Consider the following 27,585-nt stretch of genomic DNA (forward strand, 5'->3'; position numbering starts at 1 on the left):
TGATGTCTTGAAAGCTCGCTATGTAACATCATTACGTCTATTTTTGTTAGCCATTAAAAGGCATGAAACCTGCAATACTCAATAAACTAGTTTTCTATTGGCTAACACTGTACCAGACTTTTTCCTTTTTAGCCAACATCTGCTATCTATTACCAATACTTTCTTCATTCTGTCTAATCTTATAGCCCCTCACCCAAGTGAATGCTACCCCCACCTTAGGAATGTGTACTGACACACGAGATTTGGGAATGTAGTGCCTGGCATTATCACAGTGGCGTACCTCCAATAGAGGCAGACCATGCAGTTGCTATGGGGACTCTGGGGGAAAGGGGCCCGGCCATGGATGCCTCCTAATTATGCACACAAGCTCCTGTCACTTCCCTTAGTCCTTTCCTTGCAGCTCCCTGCTCTCCCCCTCCTCCTCAGTGTCTGGCTGCCGTCTCTCAAGTCCAGACCAGCGCTTACTCTGTGTGTGTATTGTCTCTCTGCTGGGCTGGCCAATCAGCATTTGCAGTGCTAGCAGAGCCTGCTGCCCATTGGCTGGCCTAGCCTGCACCAGTAGAGAAATGTCAGTGAGCAGTGCCGCACCGGAGTCCCTCTGCAGCAAGCACTGCAGACAGCAGCTTACTGTACAAGTAAAGTCAGCCCTGTTTAATACAGGTTCAAAATAAAAGTTTATGCAGGCTGTGGCCGAGGCAGTTAATAAGGACACTATATAATGGGGAGCAACAACCACAGATCATTGGAGGCTAAGTCACACTATACATTATAGGCAGCAGGCACAGTTTTAGGGGGGAAGTGTATAGCACACAATATAATAGGCTGCGGCAGGCAGCCAGAGCCAGGTACAGTTCCTTGGGGCGGGGGGAAGGGGGGGGGGGAAGAGGTATGGCACACTATATAATAGGGAGAAACAGGGCCAGTTCTAGGGGGTGGGGCTAGGGCACACTATATAATGCCCAACAGCAGGCACAGATCATTGGGGAGCTATGGCACACTATACATTATACGTAGCAGGCACACTTTTAAGGGGGGGGGGGTGGGATGTATGGCACACTATATAATATGCTGCAGCAGGCAGCCGGGGGTGTATGACACACTATATATTATATGCAGCAATAGGCACAGTTCTTGGCTGGTATGGCACACTATATAGGCATACAGCAATTCATGGGGGTGGGGGGGTGGCACACTATATATTTTACTCAGCAATAGGCATAATTTATTCTGGTATGGCACACTGTATATTATACGCAGCAACAGGCACAGTTTATGGGGGGTGAGGTATGGCACATTATATAGTAAGTAGAAGCAGGCAGCCAGTAGGAGGGTCAGGTAGAAGGAGGGGCTAAGGATGGGGCATGGGGGCCCAATCCAGATTCTTGCTATGGGGCCTAATGATTTCTATGTACGCCCCTTATCAGGCGGCATTATACTATATATTTTTCATTTTCTCCTTCAGTACCGTATATTACGCACACCAACTTCCTAATTAATAGATAAAATGACAGCTGGATGTTTTAGTGACCCCTCCCCCCAGGGCCAAAGGGGTATGATATTTCCCTAATCCACCGTCAGCCTGGTCTCTTATTATAATGGTCAGGCAAACATGAACAAGATCAATCTTGAGAGAAATAGGTCAGCAATAGTCTGCACCAATGAAGCACTTCCGAAGAAGCATGTAATGACGCAAAATGGTCGATGCCTCTTTCATACATTTATCCTCTTTGCTGTGATTTTATAGATTGTTAAAAAAAGGACTGTGATTTTAACGGTGAGTACCATATAATATTTTTCTACATTGGACAAAAATATGAACAAGCTTCTGGTCTGTAAAGGACATGAATAGTAGTAGAGTAGGAAGCAAGAAGAAAAGTTTGGCCTAAGATGGCAATTATCTGCATTATGTTAAAGAGGTTTTTCTGGGAGCAGACTATTGATCATGTATTCCTCAGGATAGGTCATCAATATCTGATCAGGGGGGGTCCAACTCTTGGCACCTCCACCAATCAACAGTTTAAGGCTCCATTCACACGTCCGCAAATGGGTCCGCATCCATTCCGCAATTTTGATTGCGGATCCAAAATACACCACGGATATGTGAATGGACCCTAAAGGAGCTGCAGCACTCCAGTGAGGGCTGTGACCTCTTCCTAGGCAAGTTATGTCATGTTCATCAGGCACATGAACTATGTGCAGTTCAGTCACATTTAAGTCAATGGGCCTAGGCTACAATACCAAGAACAGCTGCCATACAATGTACAGCGCTGTGCTTGGTATGATGTGAGGAGGCCACAGCTGATTGGTGGCAGAGCCAGAAGTCGGGCCCCTTACCAATCAGATAATGATGACCAATCCTGAGGATAGGCCATCAATATTGTACTCCCAGAAAACCCCTTTCAATATTAGGAAATTTTACCAATCAGATACAATCATGATAAATGGTCAAAAATGCACATAAAGAGTAAGGGTGTCCAGGATGCTTCTTGTTATACTTTTAAAAGCACCTCAGAAACTATACTTTGTTTACTAGAAAAATGAGACAATGAAAAAGAAATAGTTCGGTTTATTTGTACAACAAATATTTAGACATTTTGACTTTTTACTAAAAAGTAAAATCAAAGAAGTGGTTGTAAAGTAATTGCATCATTAGCTCACATTTACTAAACATGCTACTTTTGTTGGGCCAACATTTTGATCCATCTCGTTTTAGACACAGTTATTATTCAGAAGTGCCCTAAAGAATGATTTTTTTTTTCTGACTTCCTTGACATCTCCTATTTCTGAACTAAAATGTGGACTTGACCAGCTTTTGTCTATCTTTTAGGTACATCTATGAAGCTGAAGAAATCCACAATTCTGGCACAAAAAGTGGCGCAGATCAGACCAATGTAGAGTTGGCCAAAAGTTTCTAGTGGAGAGGGCATACATAGTAGTGTATGAAACGGGGGCATGTGAACAGAACTTTGGCACAAGTGAGCAGATTTTTGGCTCATTTGGACAAATTGACGGATCACATGGACAGAATTTTGCTGCATGTGGCCAACAAATAGGTGGTATAAAGTAAACTAGACAGTCTAAAGATGCATCAGATTTCCCATCTAGGATCAACCACTTTGATGACTTTAACACATTTTAAGACTAAGTTTATCCTGTGTACAAATTAGTTTAGTTTTCTGTTCTTCTGGTCCGTCGGTCATAAAAAACTGGATCCTTTATTGTGAGTATCCATTGTTCTAATTTTGCATCCATTTCTGTCTGAGATCTGTTATTTTAGATGGGAGTAAAAGTCCTGTGAGGAGGAATTTTTCTCCTGTCAAAAATAACAGATCTCTGAAGGAACAGTATCAGTAAATCTGGACCTTTGTATCTATTCGTAGTTAAAATGTCCACAAATCCTGTGTTCATTACATGTTAACAAAAAACATTTCAAACAGAAAAAAAATTTAAAATGAAGTTCTACTCAGTCATTACATGTCTTGCCCATCAAGATGAAAAGCTAAAGGCTGGACTTAGTATTATATGTACTGTTGGTGTAAAACGGGACATTCCAATGTTTAGAAGCTGCATCGAAGGCAATGTTTGACCTTGTAAAATTTGCTCTGAATAATACAAGGAGTCATTCACTGGGACATATGTTGGTCAGTATTTGGCATCAGTATTTGTAAACCAGAATCAGGAATAAAAACGGAATTTCTTTACAGACATTGTCCAACAGAGCTCACAGTCTAAGTTTCTTTGGAGTGTCTTTGGAGTCTGGGAGGACCCGGAGGAAACTCATGCACAGGGAGAACAGTCAGATGTTGTTCTTTGTTGGATCCGATCCTATGACCCCAGCGCAGCAAGGGACCAGTGCCAACCACTGAGCTACTGTACAGGATAGGCCGCCAATATCATATTGACGGGGGTTCAACTCTTGGCACCCCTGCTGATCATCTATTTGAAGAGATTACTGCGCTCCAGTCTCTTCCTAGGCCAATGACATCGTTTATCAGTCATATGGCCTAGGAGCAGCTGTCTTATTAAAGCGGGAATTTCAAACTCATGGCCCTCAAGCTGTTGCAAAACTATCATTCCTAGCATGCTCTGATAGCTGTTGGCTGCCTGGGCATGATGGAAGTAGTAGTTGAAGGGCCACGAGTTTGACATCCTGGTGTTAAAGTGAATGGGGCTGAGCTGCAATACCAAGAACAGTCGCTATCCAATATATGTGCAGTGCTCTCACCGGAGCACCGTGGGCTTCTCAAACAGCCAATCGGTGGGGGTGTAAGGTGTTGGACACCCGCCAATCGATAATTAATGACCTATCCTGAGGATAGTTCAACAATATTAAAGACCTGTAAAAAACCTTTAAACATAAAAAAGTATAATGTAAATACAGTATAGTACCTCTTCCTCTTTGGCTCCACTCCTGGTTTTGGCTTACGAAAGCTCATGCAAAATATTGACCTACAATATTGAACTACACCTGCATCAATGAGACCTAAGTGATACATGGTGAAGGGAATCTGGCAGGAAATTTATACTGCCTGAACGACGTACAGTATGAAATACTGACAGGCTCCCTGGTTACAGACTGCTGTTTTACTACAGTCTGTAAAAAAGAGATCCAGCATGAGGTGAAAGGCACTAGGCCACATTTTATTTCTTCATACTTAAAATCCACAGGGACATATCTTTGGTGACTAGACCCGCTCACCCTTTTAGAATGTGTAGCCTGTTCTTAGTCATCCCTGTGGATTTTAATTATGGAGAAATAAAATGTGGCCTTTTATCTCATGCTGGATATTTTTTCCCCCACATTTTGTTAATTGTCCTTTTGGTCAGAGTGTTTTCTCTTTTATATTTAGCTATTTTTCCTATCTACAGCTGCCGTGAAGACGCCCACGTGACATTGTCGCTTGTCTATGTTGTACAGACTTTATAGCTTATTTTTTTTAACCCTTTTTTTTTATCATTTTCAACAGCTTTTCTTTCTATCTTTTTGTTGTTGTCTCATATCTCAAAATTTTCCAGTTCTTGGAGGTGAACAGGTAGTTATAGGTTAGAAATAAGGGGTATTGTGTGTTTTTCTATGTACTCCAAAATGATCTGTCCTCTCTGCTGAATGGTTTCTACCAATTTCTTTACTCCCTTGAAGCCTCCTTGGCTGCGCCAGAATATATGGTCCATCTCCAGTGACCTTAATAGCATGTCCTGTAAACATCCCGACCTCAGCACTTGCACTGCTGATTCAGGGAACCTAAGAGAGAGTAATAATACATTTTAGTGGTTGTGCAACAAAGAAGCTGTCAGATAGTAAATGTCCTCTACTATTTTTATTCTTCATATTTTCTTTTCTGAGCTAAAAGGGCTTCAGTATGAATTTCAAGTGTAGGCAATCATTTTACACTGGTTAATGTACAATAACTGGACATCATCAATTTGACTATTTATTTATTTATTAATTAATATTTTCTTCTTTTTCATCCTTTTAGGCCTCATGCACACGACCGTTGTTGTGTTTCGTTCCGCAAAATGGGGTTCCGTTGTTCCGTGATCCGTTTTTGTTTTTGTTTCCATGTGTCTTCCTTTATTTTTGGAGGACCACCAGACATGAAGAAAAGTAAAAAAAAGTCAAGATTGCCATGCAAATGATAGGAAAAAAACGGACGCGGACGCGGATGACAATCTTGTGTGCTTCCGTGTTTTTTCACAATCCCATTGACTTGAATGGGTCCGTGAACCGTGAAAAAAATAGGACAGGTTATATATTTTTGACGGACTGGAACCACGGATCACGGACACGGATGACAAACGGTGCATCAGCCGAGTTTTCAACGGACCCATTGAAAGTCAATGGGTCCGGAAAAAAATCACGAAAAACGGAACAACGGACACAGAATAAAACAACAGTCGTGTGCATGAGGCCTAAAATTGAGTTTAATCACATTAAGGGCTTTTGTACCGTATACTACTGTAAAAATACTTTGTAATTAGCTGCAGTAGGTTTGAAAATGAAACTCAAGATCCCTCTCCATGACCCCGATTTCATATGGATGTCTACTGAGTTTTTTTTTCTACTGGATTCTTCACAAATGATACAGAAATAAATGGCATACTCCATCAAATTCCATATGCACAGAGTTTTTCTACCCTAAAAGCATTTCTTATAAGGGAGACTATCTCTGTACATATGGCAACCTAGGCTGGGCAACTTCTAAACTAGGGAGCAGTATAGTCACCATGCAATGCCATACAGGCTCCACGAACATGGCTCAGCTGTGTGCATGAGCCATACCTATGAATAATGTAATGAGCCTATTACTAGTGTGCTAAAATACATGTAGTTCTGCAATGGGATATAAATATGTCTGAAACAAACATATATGAACATACAAATATCCTACACACTTCATAAAGAGGCTGATTTAGTTAGCACTAAACCCATTGCATTGAATTTGCATATTATGTACTACTGATCCTCATATGCCGCCGACGCTCCATACTTCTAAGTTTCAAAACAATAGAACATTGGAACATTGCATGATATTTTTTCATACTGAATCTAAAAAAAAACCTCCCTATTTGTCTATAAGAATTAATACAGATGGAATAGTGTCCCAAAAATGAATTCCTCTGGGCACCATATTACTGCTTTAAGGTTGTATGGAGCCATAATATACTTGTGTGTATGGGGCCTTATACTTTTCTTCTGTTTAAGATCCACTCCTGGTTTCACCATTAAAAATTTTCCTTTGAGCAGAGACCAAGACTGGTTTTAATAATTGTGTTTTATGCAAGTGAACCAAAAATAATGCAGACTTCTTTTTCTTGTCCTGTTGCAGAATATGATCCAGATCCTATTTTTTTTTATAATAGAAGTTAGTGGCACATCCATTGTGAATTCAAGGTACCTTCTTTTCTAATCTTGAAAAAAACTGTACCTTTCAACAGTATGTAAAAAGTAATATGGACAGAGTCAATGTTAAGAAGAAATTATAAATATTACAGCTCTGCATATGTACAACAAAAAATACTGCTATCTTACCCATCAATTCCTTGCAAAATCCTAAAATTCAAATTGTTATTAGGGTGATTGGGCCTCCCAGCATTGTCAATGTAAACCAAGTGAGAAGGGTCGCTATGACGCACCTAAAACGAAAGACAAAGCAATGAGTTTCAATGGAATGATACATTTAAATGCATATGAGAATTTTGTATAAGAATGTCTGTAGCACAGCACATCAGCCTTAGGGCTGAAGGCAGCATCTCAGTTGGCTTAGCACCATGAAGCTCAATATTAATTGTATAGCAGTATTGGTTGGACTTTGAATAGCACTGTTAATAGACTATGAGGGACATTTATCAAGACTGGCGAATGGGTGCGCACTGGTGTGAGATGTGCCTAATTTATTAATAAATTAGGATCATCTCTGCCCAGCTGTGCGCCAGATACTGAAGTATACACCAGCTACAGGCTGGTGTGGACTTCAGTTATAACTTAGTTACGCGTAGTTAATACTGTTGAAAAAATACATAAGTCCATCATGTTCAACCAAGGGATGGGAGGGGACGCAGATTTATACACACTTCCATAAGCATTAATGTAATTTACTTTTGAGAATTAATGTAAGCTCTTTTAAAACTTCCTACTGTTCTGCTGTGACCATGTACTGAGGTAGACTATTCCACAGATTCACAGTTCTTACAGTAAAGAAGCTTTGACGCCTCTGGAGACTGAAATTTTTCTTCTCCAGTCGGAGGCAGTGCCCCCTTGTCTTTTGGGAGGATTTTACATGGAAAAGTTTTTCACCGTATTTTCTGTATGGCCCATTTATATATTTGTATAGGTTATTCATTTCCCCCTTAGACGTCTCTTCTCAAGACTAAATAAATGTAATTATTTTAATCTTTCCTAATAACTAAGCAACGGGCCACAAGTGCAGGATTTGCTCCCCTATATATATGCACAACTGCATGTGGGTTTGAGCAGCTCCTGCTGATGCCAACCTGTCTTCTTAGTTTGTATATATAGATTCCTGGAGGTGTATAAACTCCTATTTAAATGTGCCTGTTTTCCATCTACAGGTCACATTTAGGTGCACCTGTGAAGCCTGGGCTATATCAGCAAGTCTTGAGTGGGACTCACAGACTCCTCCCTCCTCCCATTGCAAGCATGGCCACATGCTGGAGGTAACTGGTGAGTTGTTTGCGAGTCGGCCCTATGCTCCTGTAATTTGCCCACTGGCTCCTGGTATCGCCCATATGGCTCAGGTAGGAGAGTGTAGGGTCCCGGGCTACTTGAGAAACCTTGTCGTGGTGTCCGGGCTTAAGACATGTTCTACACCGTAGGACATGTTGACTAATCTCTCAATTTTAAAATCAGTTTGAGAATTAGTGAGACTGCAGAGTGCACCTATGTTTGTTATTGTTTTGTTATATTGTTATATTAATTATCACATCCGCACTTGTTACCTTGTGTAGGATGTCTATTGTGGTACTTGTGGTTCGCCGCGGGCATCCTCCATTGTATGCATTTTGCTGGGGATTGCCATTAGCAACGGGCCACAAGTGCAGGATTTGCTCCCCTATATATATGCACAACTGCATGTGGGTTTGAGCAGCTCCTGCTGATGCCAACCTGTCTTCTTAGTTCCTAATAACTAAGACCCTCCGTGCCCCTTATCAGTTTAGTCGCTCTCCTTTGTACTTTTTCCAGCTCCAGGTCATCCTTTCTATAGACTGTTGCTCAGAACTGAACTGCATATTCCAGATGTGGCCGCACCAACGCTTTGTAAAGCAGTAATATTCCATCCCTGTCCCGTGAGTCCATGCCTCATTGAATACATGACAATATCTTGGTGGCCTTAGAAGCAGCTGATTGACATTGTATGATATTATTTAATCTGTGATCTACAAGGACACCCAAATCCTTTTGTACAAGTGACTCTTCCAGTGTTACATCCCCTAGGACAGTGGTGGCTAACCTCCAGCACTCCAGCTGTGGTGAAACTACAACTCCCAGCATGCTCTATTCATTTCTATGGAATTCTGAGAACAGCTAAGCAAGTGTCCAGCTTGGTAGTTGTAGTTTTACCACAACTGGAGTTCCGGAGGTTAGCCATCACAGCCCTAGGACATATGAAGCACAGAGATTATTACTACCAAGATGCATAACTTTTTACATTTACCCACATTGAACCTCATTTGCCAAGTTGATGCCCAAACACTCAGGGGGACATTTACTAAGGCAATTTAGACGCCGGTCTTAGTCCATGTCTGTTGCCCCTTGATGCGCCTAAGTCATATAGAGGCACCGGCCACTACATAACAGGCCCTTTAGACTTGTTTAAATGTACGCCAGCTTCCTTGCTGACGTAGGTTTGTCATTTTCTACGCCAAAAACAGGAGTAGAAAATGATGAATCAGATGGACCTGCCCTCTTTTCTCGGAATTGACGAAAAAAGGAGTAAGTGGCGTACACGGTGTAAAAGGCGCAGCCAAAAATAAATAAATAAGCCAAAGAGTGGCGTATATATTTTATTAAATGAACCTCTCAGTGTTCAAGTCAACTTGTAGTTTTGGGACATCTTCCATAGACTGCACAGTACTACATAGCTTGGCGTCAAGCAAAAGTTATCGTAAATTTCCTTTGGAAAAGTACGGAGAAGCTTAAAAAGTTGCAAATTATGGTGTACATATGGTGTGTGCCATACTTTGTGACTTTTTTATGCCACGATAGAGGCATAATGACCTTAGTAAAAATCCCTCTATGTGTTTGTTACAGAATGCTGGTTTCATTTCAAGACTGTAGGCACCATTTAGGCACCATATAGCACAGCACCGTATAGCAGTAGTGACAGCGTATAGCTTTGTTTGTCATCAGCTGTTTAAAGGGATTATTTAGCCAACTTATGGCACTGTTATTTGGGCACTATACTATATGGTACATATAATGATAATCTATTTGACAGTACACCAACAAAAGGTACTACACAGGGCACTATCCAACATGAGACCGGCTCAAAAAGCTATACCAAAAGCAGTGCATTGCTGGAGATCATCAGAGAAACCATAGTTTTATATATTGTGAATTTTTAACACCTACCAGAATATGTACTAAAACAAGTTCATTCTGGTTGCGACATTTGTCATGTAGCAGCTCCTCCACACAAGGCTCTGTTGGATCAGGGTTAAATCCACAGCAGTATCTGTCTAGTCGATCCTGAACCTAAGTAATGAACACATTGAGAGGAACTGTAAGAAACCTCCTGTAAGAAATCCTTCACCTTGATAAGTCAGTCAGCTCTTCACAGTGATCGGGTCATATATATAGTATATCTGCTTTAAAAGATCCATCATAATGTTGCTACACGAGCCACAAATATTCATGCATCCAACTTGACAGAGACCATATATACTCCAACCATGTAACCATTGGATATCATCTGATGTATCTACTCAGTACAGACAATTACTTTAACTTTTAGTATCTCTTTTTCAAGTTGGACTCTCCTGACCCATTTTCACCATGTACACACATCACTCTGGTTTGTTACATCCTTTATGTAGCACTTCCTTTTGTTGTATCCAACCAAACCCATGATGCACTTCTCCTTAGTCTGCCACAGCCCCATCACCGCCCTCACAACCCCCAGCTAGTTTATAGCTCCTCCCATCCAGCTAGTTATATAGACACTCCCCTATCACTGCCCCTGCTGCTGCTCTGATATCCCAATGGACATAAGATCACAGGAAATAAGAAAGAGCTGCATGGACATGATCATGTGACCACAGCCTAGAACGGAAGATAGGATCAATAAAAGTAAAAGAAATGCAAAATTACAGCTACCTTCATAAATGAGTATTTTAAAGTATATTAAAGCGGTCCCGAAAACCCCTTAGCCAACAGCTGGCTTACTGTGGCTGTGACTACATGCCAGACTTGGTTAATTACCAAGGCAATGGTGAAAATTATCTTCTTGCAGCTGTGTTTTTTGGAAGTCTCCAGAATGAAGAGGCTGGCACAAATACATCATGCTTTCCTGAAACATGACCAAGGTGTATACTGCCAGCACAGATTGAGAAAAGGAGTGAATGAAAGTAAATTTCTAGCTTAAACAACAAAACAACCTAAACACCTGGTACTCTTTAAGAGTCCAGAAGACCAGTAGGCTTGTTTGTGGTCATTAAATGCAGAATAAACTGTAGCATAATGTTTCTAGAAAATAAGAGTTAAAGGTTTTGGACACCTGTGAGACATTTTTTATTAGTGCATTACAGTTTTTTTAGGCTAAAGAAAACTTTCCAATAGGTTTTTGGTAAACATTTTAAACTGTCTATCCTATGCAGCCTGCACTCTCACTTACGTTGCAGACTGTTCTGTCCCCTTCTCAGTGAAATCCATCAGAGAAGAGGTCTGGTGGCTGGTTCTGTATATCTTATCTCTGGTCTCCTGAGAACTTATAAAGTAAGTTCCTTCTTCTCCCTATACCCAACAGATCATCCAACTGCGGTAGACGCCTTATCACAAATATGGGATATGAATCTGGCATATGCGTTTCCTTCGTTCCCTCTAATTCCGGCTATTCTCAGGAAAATCAGAATGGAGTCATCAAAAGTGATTCTAATAGCCCCATTCTGGCTGAAACAAGTGTGGTCTCCAGTCCTAAACACTATGGCTTTGGAAGATCCGATAACTCTCCCTCTAAGACCAGACCTGCTGTCCCAAGGTCCAATCTGGAACCCTGAAATAGGCAGGCTAAAGTTCACAGCGTGGATCCTGAAAGGGATTCGTTAAGATTACAAGCATTATCGGACAGGGTAATATCAACCCTACAAAAAGGTCATAAGCAGGTAACCTCGGCTATTTATAATAAGATATGGAAGAAATTTTGCTCATGGATAACATTAAGGGATGGAAATCCGATGCTTTCAAATTTGACGGAAATCTTGGACTTTCTACAAAATAGTTTTGATAGGGGCCTTAGACCGAGCACCCTGAAGGTCCAGATAGCAGCCTTAAGTTGGTTCCTAAACTGTTCCCTAGCAGAGAATAGATGGGTAAGCAGGTTTATAAAAGCAACCACAAGAATTAGGCCAACTCTGAAATCTTCAGTCCCTCCCTGGGACTTGACAACAGTTCTCCATGGTTTAACTAAAGAGCCCTTTGAACCTATGCAAAATTGCTCTCTGAAACATCTATCCCTAAAAACTGCCTTTTTAGTGGATATAACATCAGCCTGCAGGTTATGTGAGATACAAGCTTTAACCACCCGGGAACCTTACTTTAAGATTTTAGACGATAGGCTCATCCTAAAGCTAGATCCAACCTTCTTACCGAAGGTAGTCTCTATGTTCCATCTGAATCAGGAAATTTTATTACCTACCTTTTGAGCGGATCCCAAAAAATGACACTGAAAAAAGCTTGTACATGCTAGATGTCAGACGTTCTCTTCTGATTTATTTAGAAGCTACTAGTAGGTTTAGAAAGGACGCAAATCTGTTCATACAATTCGCTGGCCAAAACAAAGGCATGAAGTCTTCCAAAACAATGTTAGCCAGATGGATAAAATCATCGATTATGCAATCCTACTAGCTGCAGGGAATAGCTTGTCCTCAAAATATTACAGCCCATTCCACCAGAGCGGTGGCGGCTTCATGGGCAGAACATGCGGAAGCCTCTATCAATCAGATTTGCAAATCAGCAACATGGTCAAATTCTCATACCCTTTACACTATATGTAACAACCCAGAGTGGTGCTACCACTACTGCACCATGCTACTATCTCTAATGGGCTAATCTAATGTCATCTATGTCTTTCCGGGTCCTCCACAATGTGCATTCCTAAAATGTTTGCAACTGTTTATAACATGTAATATGCCTGGTTCACCAGCAGGTGGCAGCAAAATCTGCAGAGCTGTAATTATGTAGAATGGAGCTAACCATTCCATTCTAACCCGCAAAGTGGGCGAGTCCTATTTCCTGAAGGAAGGGTGGGGACCAGTTAGAACTGGTTCTAGTGCTAGTGGTAGTGTGTGTGCTGGTAGGGACTCCATGTTGGAGCTCTCCGGATTCTACCACATCCCTTGGCTGAACATAACCCTGACCAAAGAGTAAAGCATAGCATCACGAAGAGGGCAAAGACACTAATTAAGCTTGTCAGGACACCAGAGTCAGATATAGCAGTGATGAGTTTGCCTGCCATTTGAACTTCATCTCAAGGTCTGGACTCAAGTTCTTCCTTAATCCCTCAATTATTTATTGCTTCGGAGCCAAAGCCTGGGGTCCAGCGAGATCCAGGTAGGAGCACCCTGACACACATAAAGAGACATTTTAGGCCGCAACATACTACTTGGCATTTCCTACACCTGGGACACGTTATATAGAGGGCCCTAGGGGGAGGCGCCTGTTGCATATAGATTAGACATTGGGGGAAACCATGACCAGAGGTTTGGACAAAAAGTTATCCAGGCTGTGGTCCCTCCCTAAATCTGTAAACTAATCTAGTATTACTCCATGTGGTGCTGAAATGGACGACGTCCTGTAAAGTAGGAATTAGACCTACTGGTAATTGTATTTCCAGGAGTCCGACATGACAGCACCCGGATTTCCCTCCCTTATCTTCTTTTATGTTTAGTATATTGCTTTTATATTAATCAGTTCATTTAAAAAGGTTTTTCAGTTATGGACATCCATCATTGTGTGATAATTGAAAAAACACTGGTGGGTGTGTGTGTGTGTGTGGGGGGGGGGGGGGGGCTTTTAACCTCTCTCTGTTCCTGTCCCAATAGTGGGTGGGGAGACATCCTCCATGTGGTGCTGTCATGTCGAACTCCTGGAAATACAATTACTAGTAGGTCTATTTCCTACTTTTTTGTTTTTTTAACCCAACATAAATGCAATAATAAAAAATGCATTCGAATGTTTCTATTACCTATACCTCTAACTCTTATTTTGAGAAATATTACCCTACAGCTTATTCTGTATTTAATGACCACTGGCAGCCAGGACTCAAAGGAAAGTACTAAAGTACTAAAGAGGAATTTATAATTGTAGGTGTATTTGAGGTTAGGTTGTAGATTGGATTTGCTATGTGTACCTGTGCCAAATCTATGGAAATTGTTCACAGTAATAATTGATTTGGCGCTGAACCGATTTTAGAAAAAGTACACCTAGATTTTTAAAAAAGGCACACTTCATAAATGTGTCACAAAAAATGATCTACTCTGAAATTCTGACCAAATTTTCACACTAAGGCCTCATGCACACGACATTTACTTCAATGGGGCCTCAAAAGATGCGGACAGCACTCCGTGTGCTGTCCGCATCCGTTGCTCCGTTCCGAGGCCCCGCAAAAAAAATATAGCATGTCCTATTCTAGTCCATTTTGCGGACATTTTGCGGACAAGAATAGGCATGTCTACAATGGGCTACCCGTTCTGTTCTGCAAATTGCGGAAGGCACACGGACGGCTTCCGTTTTTTGCGGATCTGCGGTTTGCGGTCCGCAAAAAACAGCACGGTCGTGTGCATGAGGCCTAAATCTGTAGGCAGCACTGGAAGGTGTAGTGCTCAAAAAGTTTAAAAAAAAATTCTGCAAGTGACCCCAAAAAGTCGCAAAGCCCCTACTTGAGACTTTTTTGAAGTCAGAATTCTGGTGTGCTAGGCTTGATAAACTCCATTCTAGGTTTCTTTATACTGTCCATCTGTTCAACTGGTGAGATTACTGTCTTCCCCAACAAATGGTGTTGTGAAGTCATTCATAGACAGTGCCTGGTCAAGAGTGACAGTGTTTTAGGGAAACAAACTAAAGGTGACTCCCGGGCCTGTGCTAGCTTTAAAGTTTCCTGACCAATCATTGGTCAGATGGCCATTTACACACACAGATTTTTTGTTATACACAACTATTGGTCTGATTGGACAGAAATTGATCAGAGATTGGTCAGATAATCTGTTGGTGTAATAGAGCCCTAAGCCATATTCTTATCAGATTGATAAGAATTGAGCTATAATGAGTGTTTATGATCTATCAGGAATCAGAGATAAAGCTTTGCATGAGCCATCAGCCTGCTATACAGAAAAAGGGGCTGAAGAAAATGAGTACAATGCAATAATACAAAAACAAATGAGGTGGTGAGCCATATGAGAACCTGAAACCTCTATGGTGGCCTGAAATGTTTTCTCCAGTTGTCATTTTTTGAGTAAGCAATTTGGTGAAAGATTTGAACATTTACAGTAGAAGTGAATGGGGTTTTCAGATCTCCAGCATGACCCTTGCTTATTTCTTCTGGATTTTTGCTATTGATTTCACTTTTGGCAAGCCAAAAAGTGAAACCTATGGAAAAATATCCACAGCAGAAATTTTCTGGCGCAGGTGAACATGGCCTAACACACCCTTTAGAAAGTCGGGAGGCATTTCCATTTTAGAGATTCTGAAAATAGTGAGATGCTAAAAAATTAAATATATTATAAAGTTGCAAGACTTATTATTTTATCATACTATGAATAAACTTTATGTACCCACTACTTGACACTTTTAATGTGAATTTTGTTTTGTACATTGAGAAAGAAATGGGTTTTTGTTTAACATATTTACTATTTGAGTTTCATACTCCTGTGCTTTTCTAACTGAGTACACATGGTAATTGCCCTTAATTGAATGCAGAATATTCACCTCTGTGCCTTTCTAGGAAGTCTGACCCGCTAGTATCTCCAGTGTGCGCCGAGGAGCTCCAAGAATGGATCTTTGACAGTGTTGGCTGCAATCTACACAGCAGGAACTAAATGTGGCTTTAGTGGGACAGGTCTGGACAAAAAAAATAAAAAATCCTCGCTGCTCTGCTCAGTTTTGTGTTTAAAAAGCGGTTGAGAAGCAAATAGAGTCTGCTGGTTTAGGAAGGCTGCCATGGTTTGGGCCGGCGGGCACACACAGACTGTGTGTTCAGCAAGAAATTCTCCGATAGCATTTACATTGCTAAATTCTACAGCTTCACGGTAAGGGATCATTTAGACAGCTTGTGGGGAGAGGGAGGGAGACATGCAAATAACTCATGCTGATCTGAGGTAAATGTGGATATGTGATAATATGTGGTTATAATAAATTATAAAGTTATCTTTAACTTTAACAAAGGGGAACCTGGGCACTCTCAAGATAATCAGACCATAAAGAATGTATTGCTACACAAATCGATAAAACACAAATGAGTAAAATACAAATTGATAGAATAAAATATCCGCTACCCATAAACATCCTGTAAATGCTCCTAAAAGAACGGAATATTGATGCCAACAAAAATCCTAAAATATCCTAAAAATATGGTGTCACGACTGAGGATGGGGGAAATCCTCAGCCGTGTGAAGCCAGGAGATGTTACGGCTGCTTGACCAAGAAGACAGGATTAGGGAGCAGGTCACCTCCTAAACGCATCCCTAACCTGACCCTGACTCCTAGCTACATGAGCCAACCTTGATGGTAGGAGGGCTCATGCTCCGGAACCTAGAAGTCCCTGCTAGCCCTCAAGATGGCCCTAAGCTAGGAGCTGAGTAAGACAACCCACTCCTCCAAAGCACGGAGGAGCAGGAGTCTCAATGGCCAAGCTGCTGGAAAAGGGGAAACATAAACAGCCTATGTATATGGCAGGTGCTGCACTAGTTCCAGCCACCTGCCACAGCCCTGCTGACTGGATCCGTGTGCAGGAAAGCTGAAGTCCACAAATAGCAGACAGACGTCAGCACAAACTCATCCACACACCGGAACCCAGATACATGGCAGCACTAAATAGTACAGGAAAACATAAACATAAACTATGACCACAGTGGTGGCTCTCACAGAGGAATGGAAAGCACAGGAGGCTGCCTCAGCTAGCAAGACTGAAGCAACCTACTGAGCCCTGCTAGAGAGAGGGTCTATATAGGCCCAAGTGGCCACACCCAAGGGTTGGACACACCCAGTGACATCACACACACACTGGGAAGGAAGTTAACCCTTCCAGTACCACAGAAGGGAAAGACACATAAATGGGAAGTGCACACAATACATACAACGTGCATAACATACACACACCTAACATAAAGATTGCTAGGTGTGACCGCATGCCAGGGCAGCAAGCTGCCTAGCGACGCTCAGGCTGCTCTGCTGCAAAATACATCACTGGTTGCCCGCGGCAACCACAAGTGAGGCCACAGACAAGCGGCCCTCACCCGTGGTTGAACACCCATACTAAACCGCAGGCAACTGGATACGGTAAAGGAGTCACGGTCATGGGCATGGCCGTGACACTCCCACCCCTCAAAGCCCCCCCACCAAAAAAAAAGGAAACTGGTGAGGAACTCACACAAGGGGATGGGAGAAGGAGACGTCCACTCACAGGACATGGTTCCCAGGAGGTCACTGTCAGCTGCATCCTCTCCCAGCTCACACTAGCCAGTCCGACGAGGCCTGCAGCCCGCACCAGCGACAAGGGAATGGAACCACAGAGAGTGGACGAGGGGACTCTCCACTCACGTCCCCACTCTAGTCGCTGCCAGCAGACCCTCCTAACCAGCACGCAGCCGGACCACTTACGGAGTGCTGCCAGCAAACGACCAGAGATGGGAACATGGAAAGGGACGAGAGATCACCAACACAGACATGGAAGGTAAGGTGGCGGGGAATAAGCCACCAACCGTGCTGTTAACGGTGATCCCCCCGGGACGCTCTCCCTCCGGAGAACGCGCATGCAGGCCACAGACAAACAACACAGTGAACACAATACACACACACCTAACATAAAGATTGCTAGGTGTGACCGCATGCCAGGGCAGCAAGCTGCCTAGCGACGCTCAGGCTGCTCTGCTGCAAAATACAACACTGGTTGCCCGCGGCAACCACAAGTGAGGCCACAGACAAGCGGCCCTCACCCGTGGTTGAACACCCATACTAAACCGCAGGCAACTGGATACGGTAAAGGAGTCACGGTCATGGGCATGGCCGTGACATATGGGGGTAAATACAAAATCAGATAGCCACAAATAAAACAATACTGTCAATGAGGTAGTGGGTTCCCTTTGATATATAGTCCCAAACGTAATTGATACTTTCAAAATATCCTGGAGAAAATCAATAAATGTTATCCTGTAGACCAAATGAAAACAGTGTAGTAGCATGTGTATGTACACACTGTTTTCATTTGGTCTACAGGATAACATTTGTGACATTATACCAGGAACATTTTTTGATTTTCTCCAGGATATTTTGAAAGTATCAATTACGTTTGGGACTATATATCAATGGGAACCCACTACCTCATTGACAGTATTGTTTTATTTGTGGCTATCTGATTTTGTATTTACCCCCATATTTTTAGGATATTTTAGGATTTTTGTTGGCATCAATATTCCGTTCTTTTAGGAGCATTTACAGGACGTTTATGGGTAGCGGATATTTTATTCTATCAATTTGTATTTTACTCATTTGTGTTTTATCTATTTGTGTAGCAATAAAGTCTTTATGGTCTGATTATCTTGAGAGTGCCCAGGTTCCCCTTTGTTATATGTATCTGATTTCTTGAGGATAGGGCGAGTCCTCTTCTCTGAGTGCACCTCAGTTTGGTTTTAGTGAACACTGTGAGCCACATCCAGTACTGCTTATCTTTAAAAAATCAGCAATCGTGATGTATTTTAAAAGAATTCACCAGAAGTTGTATGCATTCATTATTACTGTGGGATGGGTCAGTGCACACACTGTGTCATGGTTTCCATTTATTAAAGAAGCCATGACACTAGGTTGGACACAGATATCAAGGACTTACAATGAGGTCAATTGAGGTTCTGTTCTAGTGAACAGGGGTCATTTATCAAACTGGTGTAAAGTAGAACTGGCTTAGTTGCCCAGTACAGCCAATCAGATTCCTCCTTTCATTTGTCAAAGGAGCTGTCCAAAATAAAAGGATGAATCTGATTGGTTGCTATGAGCAACTAAGCCAGTTCCTTTTTTACACCAGTTTGATAAATGACCCCTGATATATATATTTTTATACTTTATTATTAATTTTAGAGATTTATTTATTAAGAAAATAGGTAACAATTCTGAGCAGAGATGACGTGTTTCAACCTGAATGGATATATGTATGTTTTTCTATACAAGTATCTGTATAATGCTCTGTATATGCACACACTGCAAATACAGTCTTCAGTTCACACAGGGAGTCCATTTATGAAATAAGGATTGATGCAGACAGATATCTTGAGTCCGTGTTATATTTATCTAACATCTGGCTGCCATTTTCTATGTGTGCTGCTCATGGCTGACAGTTTGTAGTGTGGTAGTGGAGCCTTTTTTTTTTATAGCTACCACATTTATAAAATGTTCTCTTCTAAAATTCCAGGTCTGATCAAGTATACACATGTGGACAAAATAGATGGTACCCTCCCATTAAAGAAAGAAAAACCCACAATGGTCACTAAAAGTAATAATACAATTTTTTACTGAAAATCAGCTAATGCAAATTAGACATTGCTCTTGAATTGTGGTTTAACAGAATACGTTTAAAAAAAACTAATTAATGAAACTGGCATGGACAAAAATGATGGTACGCCTAGAAAAGATTGAAAATAATTTGACTGTAGGGACATGTTAAGCTAAGGTGTATCCTGTAATTTGCATTACAGGTGTTTTCAAACCTGTAATCAGTCAGTCTGCATATTTAAAGGGTGAAAAGTAGTCACTGTGCTGTTTAGTATCATGGTGGGTACCACACTGAACATGGACCAAAGAAAGCTAAGGAGAGTTGTCTAAGGAGATTAGAAAGAAAGTTATAGACATCATGTTAAAGGTAAAGGCTATAAAACCATCTTCAAACAGCTTGATGTTCCTGTTACTACAGTGGAACATATTATTCAGAAGCTTAAGGTCTATGGGACTGTAGCCAACCTCCCTGGACATGGCCACAAGAGGAAAATTGATGATAAATTGAAGAGACCAATAATACGAATGGTAATCAAAGAGCCCAGAACTTCAAGTTCAACGTAAATCAGTGTCAGATTGTCCATGCTGGATGTAGAGTGCGATCACATTTGCATTTTTAGATTGTCCATTGCTGTCTTAGCCAATGTGGGCTTAAAGGAAGATGACCGAGAAGGAAACCACAATTGTAAACAAATCATAAAAAAGCGACACTGGAATTTGCCAAAATGCATATTGCCAAGCCAGAAAGGTTCTGAGGGAATGTCCTTTGGACAGGTAAGACAAAACTGGAGCTTTTTGGTAAGTCACATCAGCTCTATGTTCAGAACTCTAAGTCACATCAGCTCTATGTTCATTCTTTTGCGTCAGAGACGCAAAAATGAAGTACAAGTACAAATGAAGTGCAAAGAAAAGAACATTGGGGCACATTTGAAAGACCAGTGTTTTAGACGCCAGTCTTAATAAGCTCCTGCGTTGGCAGTGGATCACCAAAGTTATGTAAAGGTGCCGGCTTCTACATACTGTAACTTCAGCATATTCACAGACGATTCTAAATGTAGGACAGCTTCCTTGCTGTCTTACATTTAGACCATTTTTGATGCCTAAACCAGGCATAGAAAATGATGAATAAGACTGGCCCGTAGGCCCACCCCCTTCCCTGCCCATGCCATGCCCTCTATTTTAACCTGGCATGAGCAGGGAAGAAGTCTCAGATTCTGCCGCAATATGGTGTTTGACAGGCTGGAAGAGGCTCGGTTATGTTTTGGGGCTGCTTTGCTGCATCTGGCACATGGTGACATTCTGGAGCGAAATGTGCTGTCTTGTATCAGAAAGCTTGGTCACAGTCGCAGGTCATGGGTCCTCCAAAAGGATAATGACCCAAAACACACAGGTAAAAATATCCAAGAACCTCTAAGAGCAAAGCATTGGACTATCCTGAAGTGGTCTTCTATGAGCCCTGACCTAAATCCTATTGAACATCTGTGGAAGGAGGTGAAACATGCAGTCTGGTGAAGGCACCCTTCAAACCTGAGACAGCTGGAGCAGTTTGCTCACAAGGAGTGGGCCAAAATACCTGTGGACAGATGCAGAAGTCTTATTGAGAATTACAGAAATCGCTTGATTGCAGTGATTGTTTCAAAAGGTTGTGCAACAAAATACAAAGTTAAGGATATTATCATTTTTGTCCAGGCAAGTTTCATTAGTTTGTTTTATAAATTATTCTGTTGAACAACAATTCAAAAGCAAGGTCTGATGTTAATTAGCTGATTTTCAGTAAATTTACCGTATTTTTCACCCTATAAGACGCACCGGCCCATACGACGAACCTAGGTTTTTGAGGAGGAAAATAAGAAAAAAAAAAATTGAACCAAAAGGTGTGCTTTTGGTGGGTTTTGAACTAACGGTGGTCTGTGCATGACACTACTATGGGGGATCTGTGGATGGCACTGTTATGGGGGGGGGGTCTGTGGGTGGCACTGTTATGGGGGATCTGTGGATGGCACTGCTATTGGTGGGATCTGTGGATGGCACTGTTATGGGGGGATCTGTGGTTGGCACTGTTATGGGGGGATCTGTGGATGGCACTGTTATGGGGGGGTGATCTGTGGATGGCACTGTTATGGAGGGGGATCTGTGGATAGCACTGTTATGGGGGGTGGATCTGTGGATGGCACTGCTATATATGTGTCACCCACAGATCCCCCACCCCATAACAGTGCCATCCACATATCCCCCACCCCATAATAGTGGCATCCACAAATGCCCTAATATACCGGAGCTAAACCTGTGGGAGGGGGAGGGAGGAGGGGCCGGTGGCATGCAAATGCGGCGGGGCCGGTGCGGTCACTGTATTCCGGCCCCGCCGCTCACTCACTGCTTTATTGATTAAACCTTTTATATTAATAACCTTAATTTAAGTTCCGATCCACAGCCCCATCTGTACTACTTACTAAATGTCCTGTAGCAGGCAGAGCAGGGCGGGCGGCCGGCCGGAACTCACTGATGTCACGTGACGTGCCTGCGCCGCCTACTTTATGAATGAAGTAGGCTGCGCAGGCACGTGACATCAGTGAGTTACGGCAGGCCGCCCGCCCTGCTCTGCCTGCTACAGGACATTTAGTAAGTAGTACAGATGGGGCTGGGGATCGGAACTTAAATTAAGGTTATTAATATAAAAAGTTTAGTCAATAAAGCAGTGAGTGAGCGGCGGGGCCGGAGTACAGTGACCGCACCGCCCTACCGCATTTGCATGACACCGGCCCCTCCAGCTGATACATCGCAGTCGGCGATGCTGCAGCATCGCAGACTGCGATGTAAAATGGCAGCATTCACCCCATAAGACTCAGGGGCATTTTCCCCCCACTTTTAGGGGGCGAAAAATACAGTATTATTTTTGTCAGTTTAAGTTATTTCAGTGACCATTGTGGGTTTTTCTTTCTTTAACGGAATGGTACCAACAATTTTGTCTACGTGTATACATTGTAAAGGGGCATTCACATGACCGTATTCTTTTTGCGGTCTGCAAATTACGAATCCACAAAATATGGATGCGGCAGGTGTGCATCCCACACTTTTTGTGTGCCCCATTGAAAAAATGTGTGCAAGTACAGCCAGCGCTGCTGGATTGCAGGGTGTTCGTAACGATGGAATCAAGCAGTGGATAATGTGATGGAAAAATGAATCCAGCCAGCAAAGGAAGCAATATGGACAATAACAATACATTAGTAGGTGGCTTGTATTAACTTTCTCTACATAATAAATGGTACAGTATTTACTAAAATGACAGAACCCCTTAAGCATATTGGGTGTACAACCTGTCACACGATAGAAGATATTGGGCCAGTGGCGTAACTAGAAATGACTGGGCCCTACAGCAAAGTTTTGAATGGGGCACCACCACCCCAACAAATTCTTCGCAACCCCCAACTCCCGTGAGGCTAGTCAAGATTGCTTTCTCAGACGAGGCCCGGCAACCACTCCGTCCATTCCCTACAGTGTCACATTGTCTCATTTTATAATACTGTTGAGGGGGCCCTGACAATAAAATCTTTTAGTCCTCCTCCTGAGTGGGCCCCTTCTGAGTTCGGGCCCCAAAGCAGCCGCTTCCCCTGCATCCCCTGTTTTGGGCAAAAATAACAATCAGGCATGTTGTATTTCAACATATTTGAGCTTTTGTTCCTCTAGGAGATAAGGCACTGCACGAGGTGTCTAGCAGTGGCTTTTTCCATTTCCCCATTGAAAACATATACAAGTTCAGCAGAATGTGCATATATATGGGTAGGTTTGAGACAAAGGGCTGTAAAGCGTTTATGCAACTTACTTAAAGGGGTTGTCACAAAGCATATTCTACATTTCTCAAACCAGCACCTGGATCTGAATATTTTTGTAATTGCATATAATTAAAAATTTAGCATAGCCAGTGAGCTATACAATAAAATGTATCTGCATAGCGCCACCTGCTATTTGTTCTTTTACTTATTTTTTGTCTGTGTCACTGAGCTGGTCGAACTTGCTCAGTCCCATCCTTCAACTGCCACATGTTCTGTTAGAAGCTGTCCAAGACAATGTTGATCTCTCTGCCTTCTGATCGGAGCCCTTGCAGTGAAATTGCAGGGCTCCAATCGATTACCATGACAGCCTGGGGCCTGCTGAGGCTTCCTCCCTGCTAAGCTGTGCACGAAGCACATCTCAGCAGGGAGTGCATCAAAATCATATTCACCCTAATAGATCCCTAAGGCTCAGTTCACACCTGAGCGTTTTACAGCGCGTTCCTACGCGCTGTAAAACGCTCAACAAGGAGAAACCAATGCTTCCCTATGGGAATGGTTCTCACCTGGGCGTTTTACAGCGCGTACGATCGCGCTGTAAAACGCCCGATGCTCAAACAAGTACAGGAGCGTTTTTTTGGGCGCTTGTCGCGCGTTCCCGTACATAGTCTTTCGGGAACGCGCGACACTGTGTGTACACTTGTCTCTGTATGCGCGCTTGTAAACGCCCGTACAATCGCGCATACAGAGCGCTCCTTTCAGAACTCTCAGGTCTGAACTGAGCCTAAGGGTGCTAATAGTTATTAAAGGGATTCTGTCATGACATTTTAGGCCTATAACCTATATATATATATATAACATATGGCCAGGTCCGTACAAATAACATGAATCCGAAACTGTACTTATTAAAGATTGCCTGTGGCTCTGTTAGCACATTGAACAGGTTTTTATAACCTGTCATTCACCTACCTAAGGTGCCCAAGGGGACGTTGCTTCATACAGTGTGCCCGGCTGCACCCATCTCCGTCTGGTGCCCAGCGCCGCCTTCCCAGTTGAAATCGCTGCCCTCTCTGTCTATAGTGCCGCCTTCCTCACCTCAGCGCCGCCTAGTGCGCATGCGCGGGATCTGGCAGAGGGACCGGAGGATTGCGGAGGCGGCGCTGAGGTGAGGAAGGCGGCACTATAGACAGAGAGGGCGGCGATTTCAACTGGGAAGGCGACGCTGGGCACCAGACGGAGATGAGAGCCACAGGCAGATTTAATAAGTACAGTTTTGGATTCATGTTATTTGTACGGACCTGGCCATATGTTTAGGTTATAGGCCTAAAATGTTATGACAGAATCCTTTTAAATAAAAAGTGCAAAAAGTAAAAAAAAAAAAACACCAAAATATTACAAGTTTAGATCACTTTCCTTTTCCAAATTTACATATAAAAATATATAAACAATAAAAAAAATGAACATATTATGTATCGCTGCATCTGAAAATGTCTGAACTATTAAAATATTTTTTTAAATTACCTGTGCGGTGAACACCATAACGGAAAAAATGAAAAATTGCCTTTTTTTATCACCTTGTGCTCAAAACATCATACATACCACAAAAATAGTACCAATAAAAAGTAAGCAAAAAAAGTGCCCTCATACAGCTTTGTAGACCGAAATATATATAAAAAAAGTTGTCTGTCAGAAAATGGTGATGTAAAGAAAATTTTGATTTTTTTCAAAGGTTTTTATTTTTTTAAGTAATAAAACAAAATAAAAACTATAAGTTTTGTGTCAATGTAATTGTATTGAGCTGCAGAATAAGAATGTCATGTCATCATTAGCGCACAGTGAACACTGTAATGTCAAACCCCAGAAATGTTGGCGCAATTGTGTTTTTTTTTTCAATTTTACCCCACAAAGAATTTTTTTCCCGTTTTCCAATACCAAACATGGTAAATTAAATGGTGCCATTAAAGAATGCATCTTGTCCCACAAAAAATAATCCACAGGAAGTGAAAGATGAGAGGTTAAATTCCTCCACCAGCGTTAGTTATTCAAGTCTGCCCGATACCCCTGATGAAGCCAGAATAGCTGGCGAAACATGTTGGGGGGCGGAATTTAGGTTTTTAATCTGCTGACCACATTGAGTCTTTGCAGTGATCTGTGTGCCTGATATATCAACATATGCTGCCATCAGGCCTGCTCAATCTTGGTGTTTATACCCCAGACACGGGGGCCAAGTAGTTATCAGGCACAGTTTGAATCTGTTTATACAGCAGGGATGCTGGTGTGTGGTTGAGTGGTGTTAGTGCACTCCCGCCAATCCATACACCTTAGTGACCCTTAATACACAGCAAGTCTCATGGGGTACAGTGTTTTTAACCCTATAGGTAGCTCACAGTTTATTATTTCACTCGTGTTTTAACATGAATAAGTAAAAGTTATGTTTTATTAGTCTGGGACAAGAGTGGTTAGCAGCCGTATAGGCAGTAGTGTTTAAGTAATAAATTAACCCTTCCCAGATAGGATCCCTTATAAGTAGGTAATATGTTAACGGAAAAATAAAAAAGTTATGGCTATTGGAATGTGGGAAAGAAAAATCTAAAATGCAAAAATGAAAATAGGCCTCGGTCTTTAACCCCTTAGTGACCAGCCAGTTTTGGGCCTTACTGACCAAGCGTTTTTCTTCCCTTTTTCATCGTCGCGTTCCAAGAGCTATAACTTTTTTATTTTTCCGTCTATGTAGCTTTATGAGGGCTTGTTTTTTGCGGAACGAGTTGTAGTTTTTAATGGCGCCATTTTGGGGTACACATAACTTTATGATTAACTTTTATTAACTTTTTCTGGGAGGAAATGGGAAAAACAGCAAGACTGCCACTGCGTTTTTACGTTATAAATTTTATGGCGTTCATATTTTGGTATAAATAATATAATATCTTCATTCTCTGGGTCACTACGATTACAGTTATACCAAATACATATAGTTTTTTTGTAATTAAACCCCTTTTTTTAAAATAAATTTTTTGTTTTGCATTGCCGCTTCCTAAGACCCATAACTTTTATATTTTTCTTTCTATGGTGTTGTATGAAGGCTTGATTTTTGCGGGCCAACTTGTATTTTTCATTGGTATCATTTTGGAGTAAATGGCTATTTTTGATCGCTTGTTATTAAGTTTTTTCGGTGGCAACTAAGAATAAATTAGCAATTCTTTCTTTCTTTTTTTTTTTTACGGCGTTCACCGTCGGGGATAATTTACGTGATATTTATGTAGTCTGGGTTGTTACGGACGCGGAAATACTAAACATATGGGGGGACCCGTGCAGCGTTTAGACTCTAGGCTGCCGTATAAAAGCGGCGGCCCAGCCTAAGGCCTCTTAGTGACCACCGTAAAAAGGCGTATGGGTGGTCACTAAGGGGTTAAGGGGTTAAAGAACTTGAAAATCTGGATGTTTGTTTCAGTTGTGTCCAGTCTAAGCAATCCTCTGTGAGCTAAACAGCCTAGACTCTAGACTTAAACAGGGGCGTTTTAATTCCAGATAAGCCAGATGGACAGGTGGCACTGTTTCTATAAAGAGGGAAAAAAACACACGACTTATATTAGAGAACGTCTTTAAAAGTGTTTTCCAAGTCTTCGATACTGATGACCTATCCTAAGGATATGTCATCAATATCACATCTTTTGGGATGCAGAGTCTGAAAAGGGAGGGGAGGTAATTTTTTCACTTCGTTACATCCACCCCTGGTTTTACTTAACTGCTTGACGACATGTGCCGTACATGTACAGCGCATGTCATCTCCTTAAAGATGGCACCTACTCCACAGTGGGCACCATAGCCGTTGGTGCCTACTGTTTCACACAGCAGACACCTGTAGCTAATGTCTGTGATAGGTGATTAAGCTATCAAAGACATTTAACCCCTCAGATAAAATGGCGATTTCGACCACAGCATCTGAAGCAGCTTTTCCCCGGGAGAACTGTGTTCCAAGGGCCTGTGGCGATTGGAGGAACCTGTTTATTCACTGTGGTAGCCTCTGAGGCTAACAGAGCAATAGTTGCTATGGAGTCCTGTTTGTGGCAGAGCTCCATAGGAACACAGTGGAACTCCCATATGGTGTAATGGCAATTCATTGCAGTCTATGGGTGAAGAGATTAGAGGATCTCATGTTTAAGTCCCCTAAGGGGACTTAAAAAGAAAAGTTAAAAAGCAGTTTAAAAAATACAGATTTTTTATTTTTAAATCACCCCCTTCCCCCATATTGAAAATAAAAATATTTAATTAAAAAAATAAAGATCATTTGCACACCCGCACCCCAAAATGCCCATACTATTAAAATATATATACGTATTTATCTCAAACAGCGAATGGCATAACTGAAAGAAAATTGAATTGGTCTACTAC

The 27,585-nt window shown here is 41.9% G+C and overlaps 1 protein-coding gene across 1 annotated transcript in view; it reads right to left on the bottom strand.

Moving 5' to 3' along the window:
• Nucleotides 1-4,798: 4,798 nt before the first annotated feature.
• GASK1A (golgi associated kinase 1A) overlaps nucleotides 4,799-27,585 on the bottom strand; it is a 55,044-nt gene continuing 32,257 nt past the window's right edge. The window contains exons 3-5 of the mRNA XM_040433440.1: nucleotides 10,091-10,213; nucleotides 7,031-7,134; nucleotides 4,799-5,242 (exon numbers count right to left, since the gene is read on the bottom strand). Of these exons, the coding sequence (XP_040289374.1) occupies nucleotides 5,038-5,242; nucleotides 7,031-7,134; nucleotides 10,091-10,213 (432 nt within the window). The 3' untranslated portion in view covers nucleotides 4,799-5,037. The remainder of the gene's footprint in view (nucleotides 5,243-7,030; nucleotides 7,135-10,090; nucleotides 10,214-27,585) is intronic.

The sequence above is a fragment of the Bufo bufo genome, chromosome 5, assembly GCF_905171765.1.
Source record: "Bufo bufo chromosome 5, aBufBuf1.1, whole genome shotgun sequence".
In the NCBI taxonomy this organism is placed as follows: Eukaryota; Metazoa; Chordata; class Amphibia; order Anura; family Bufonidae; genus Bufo; species Bufo bufo.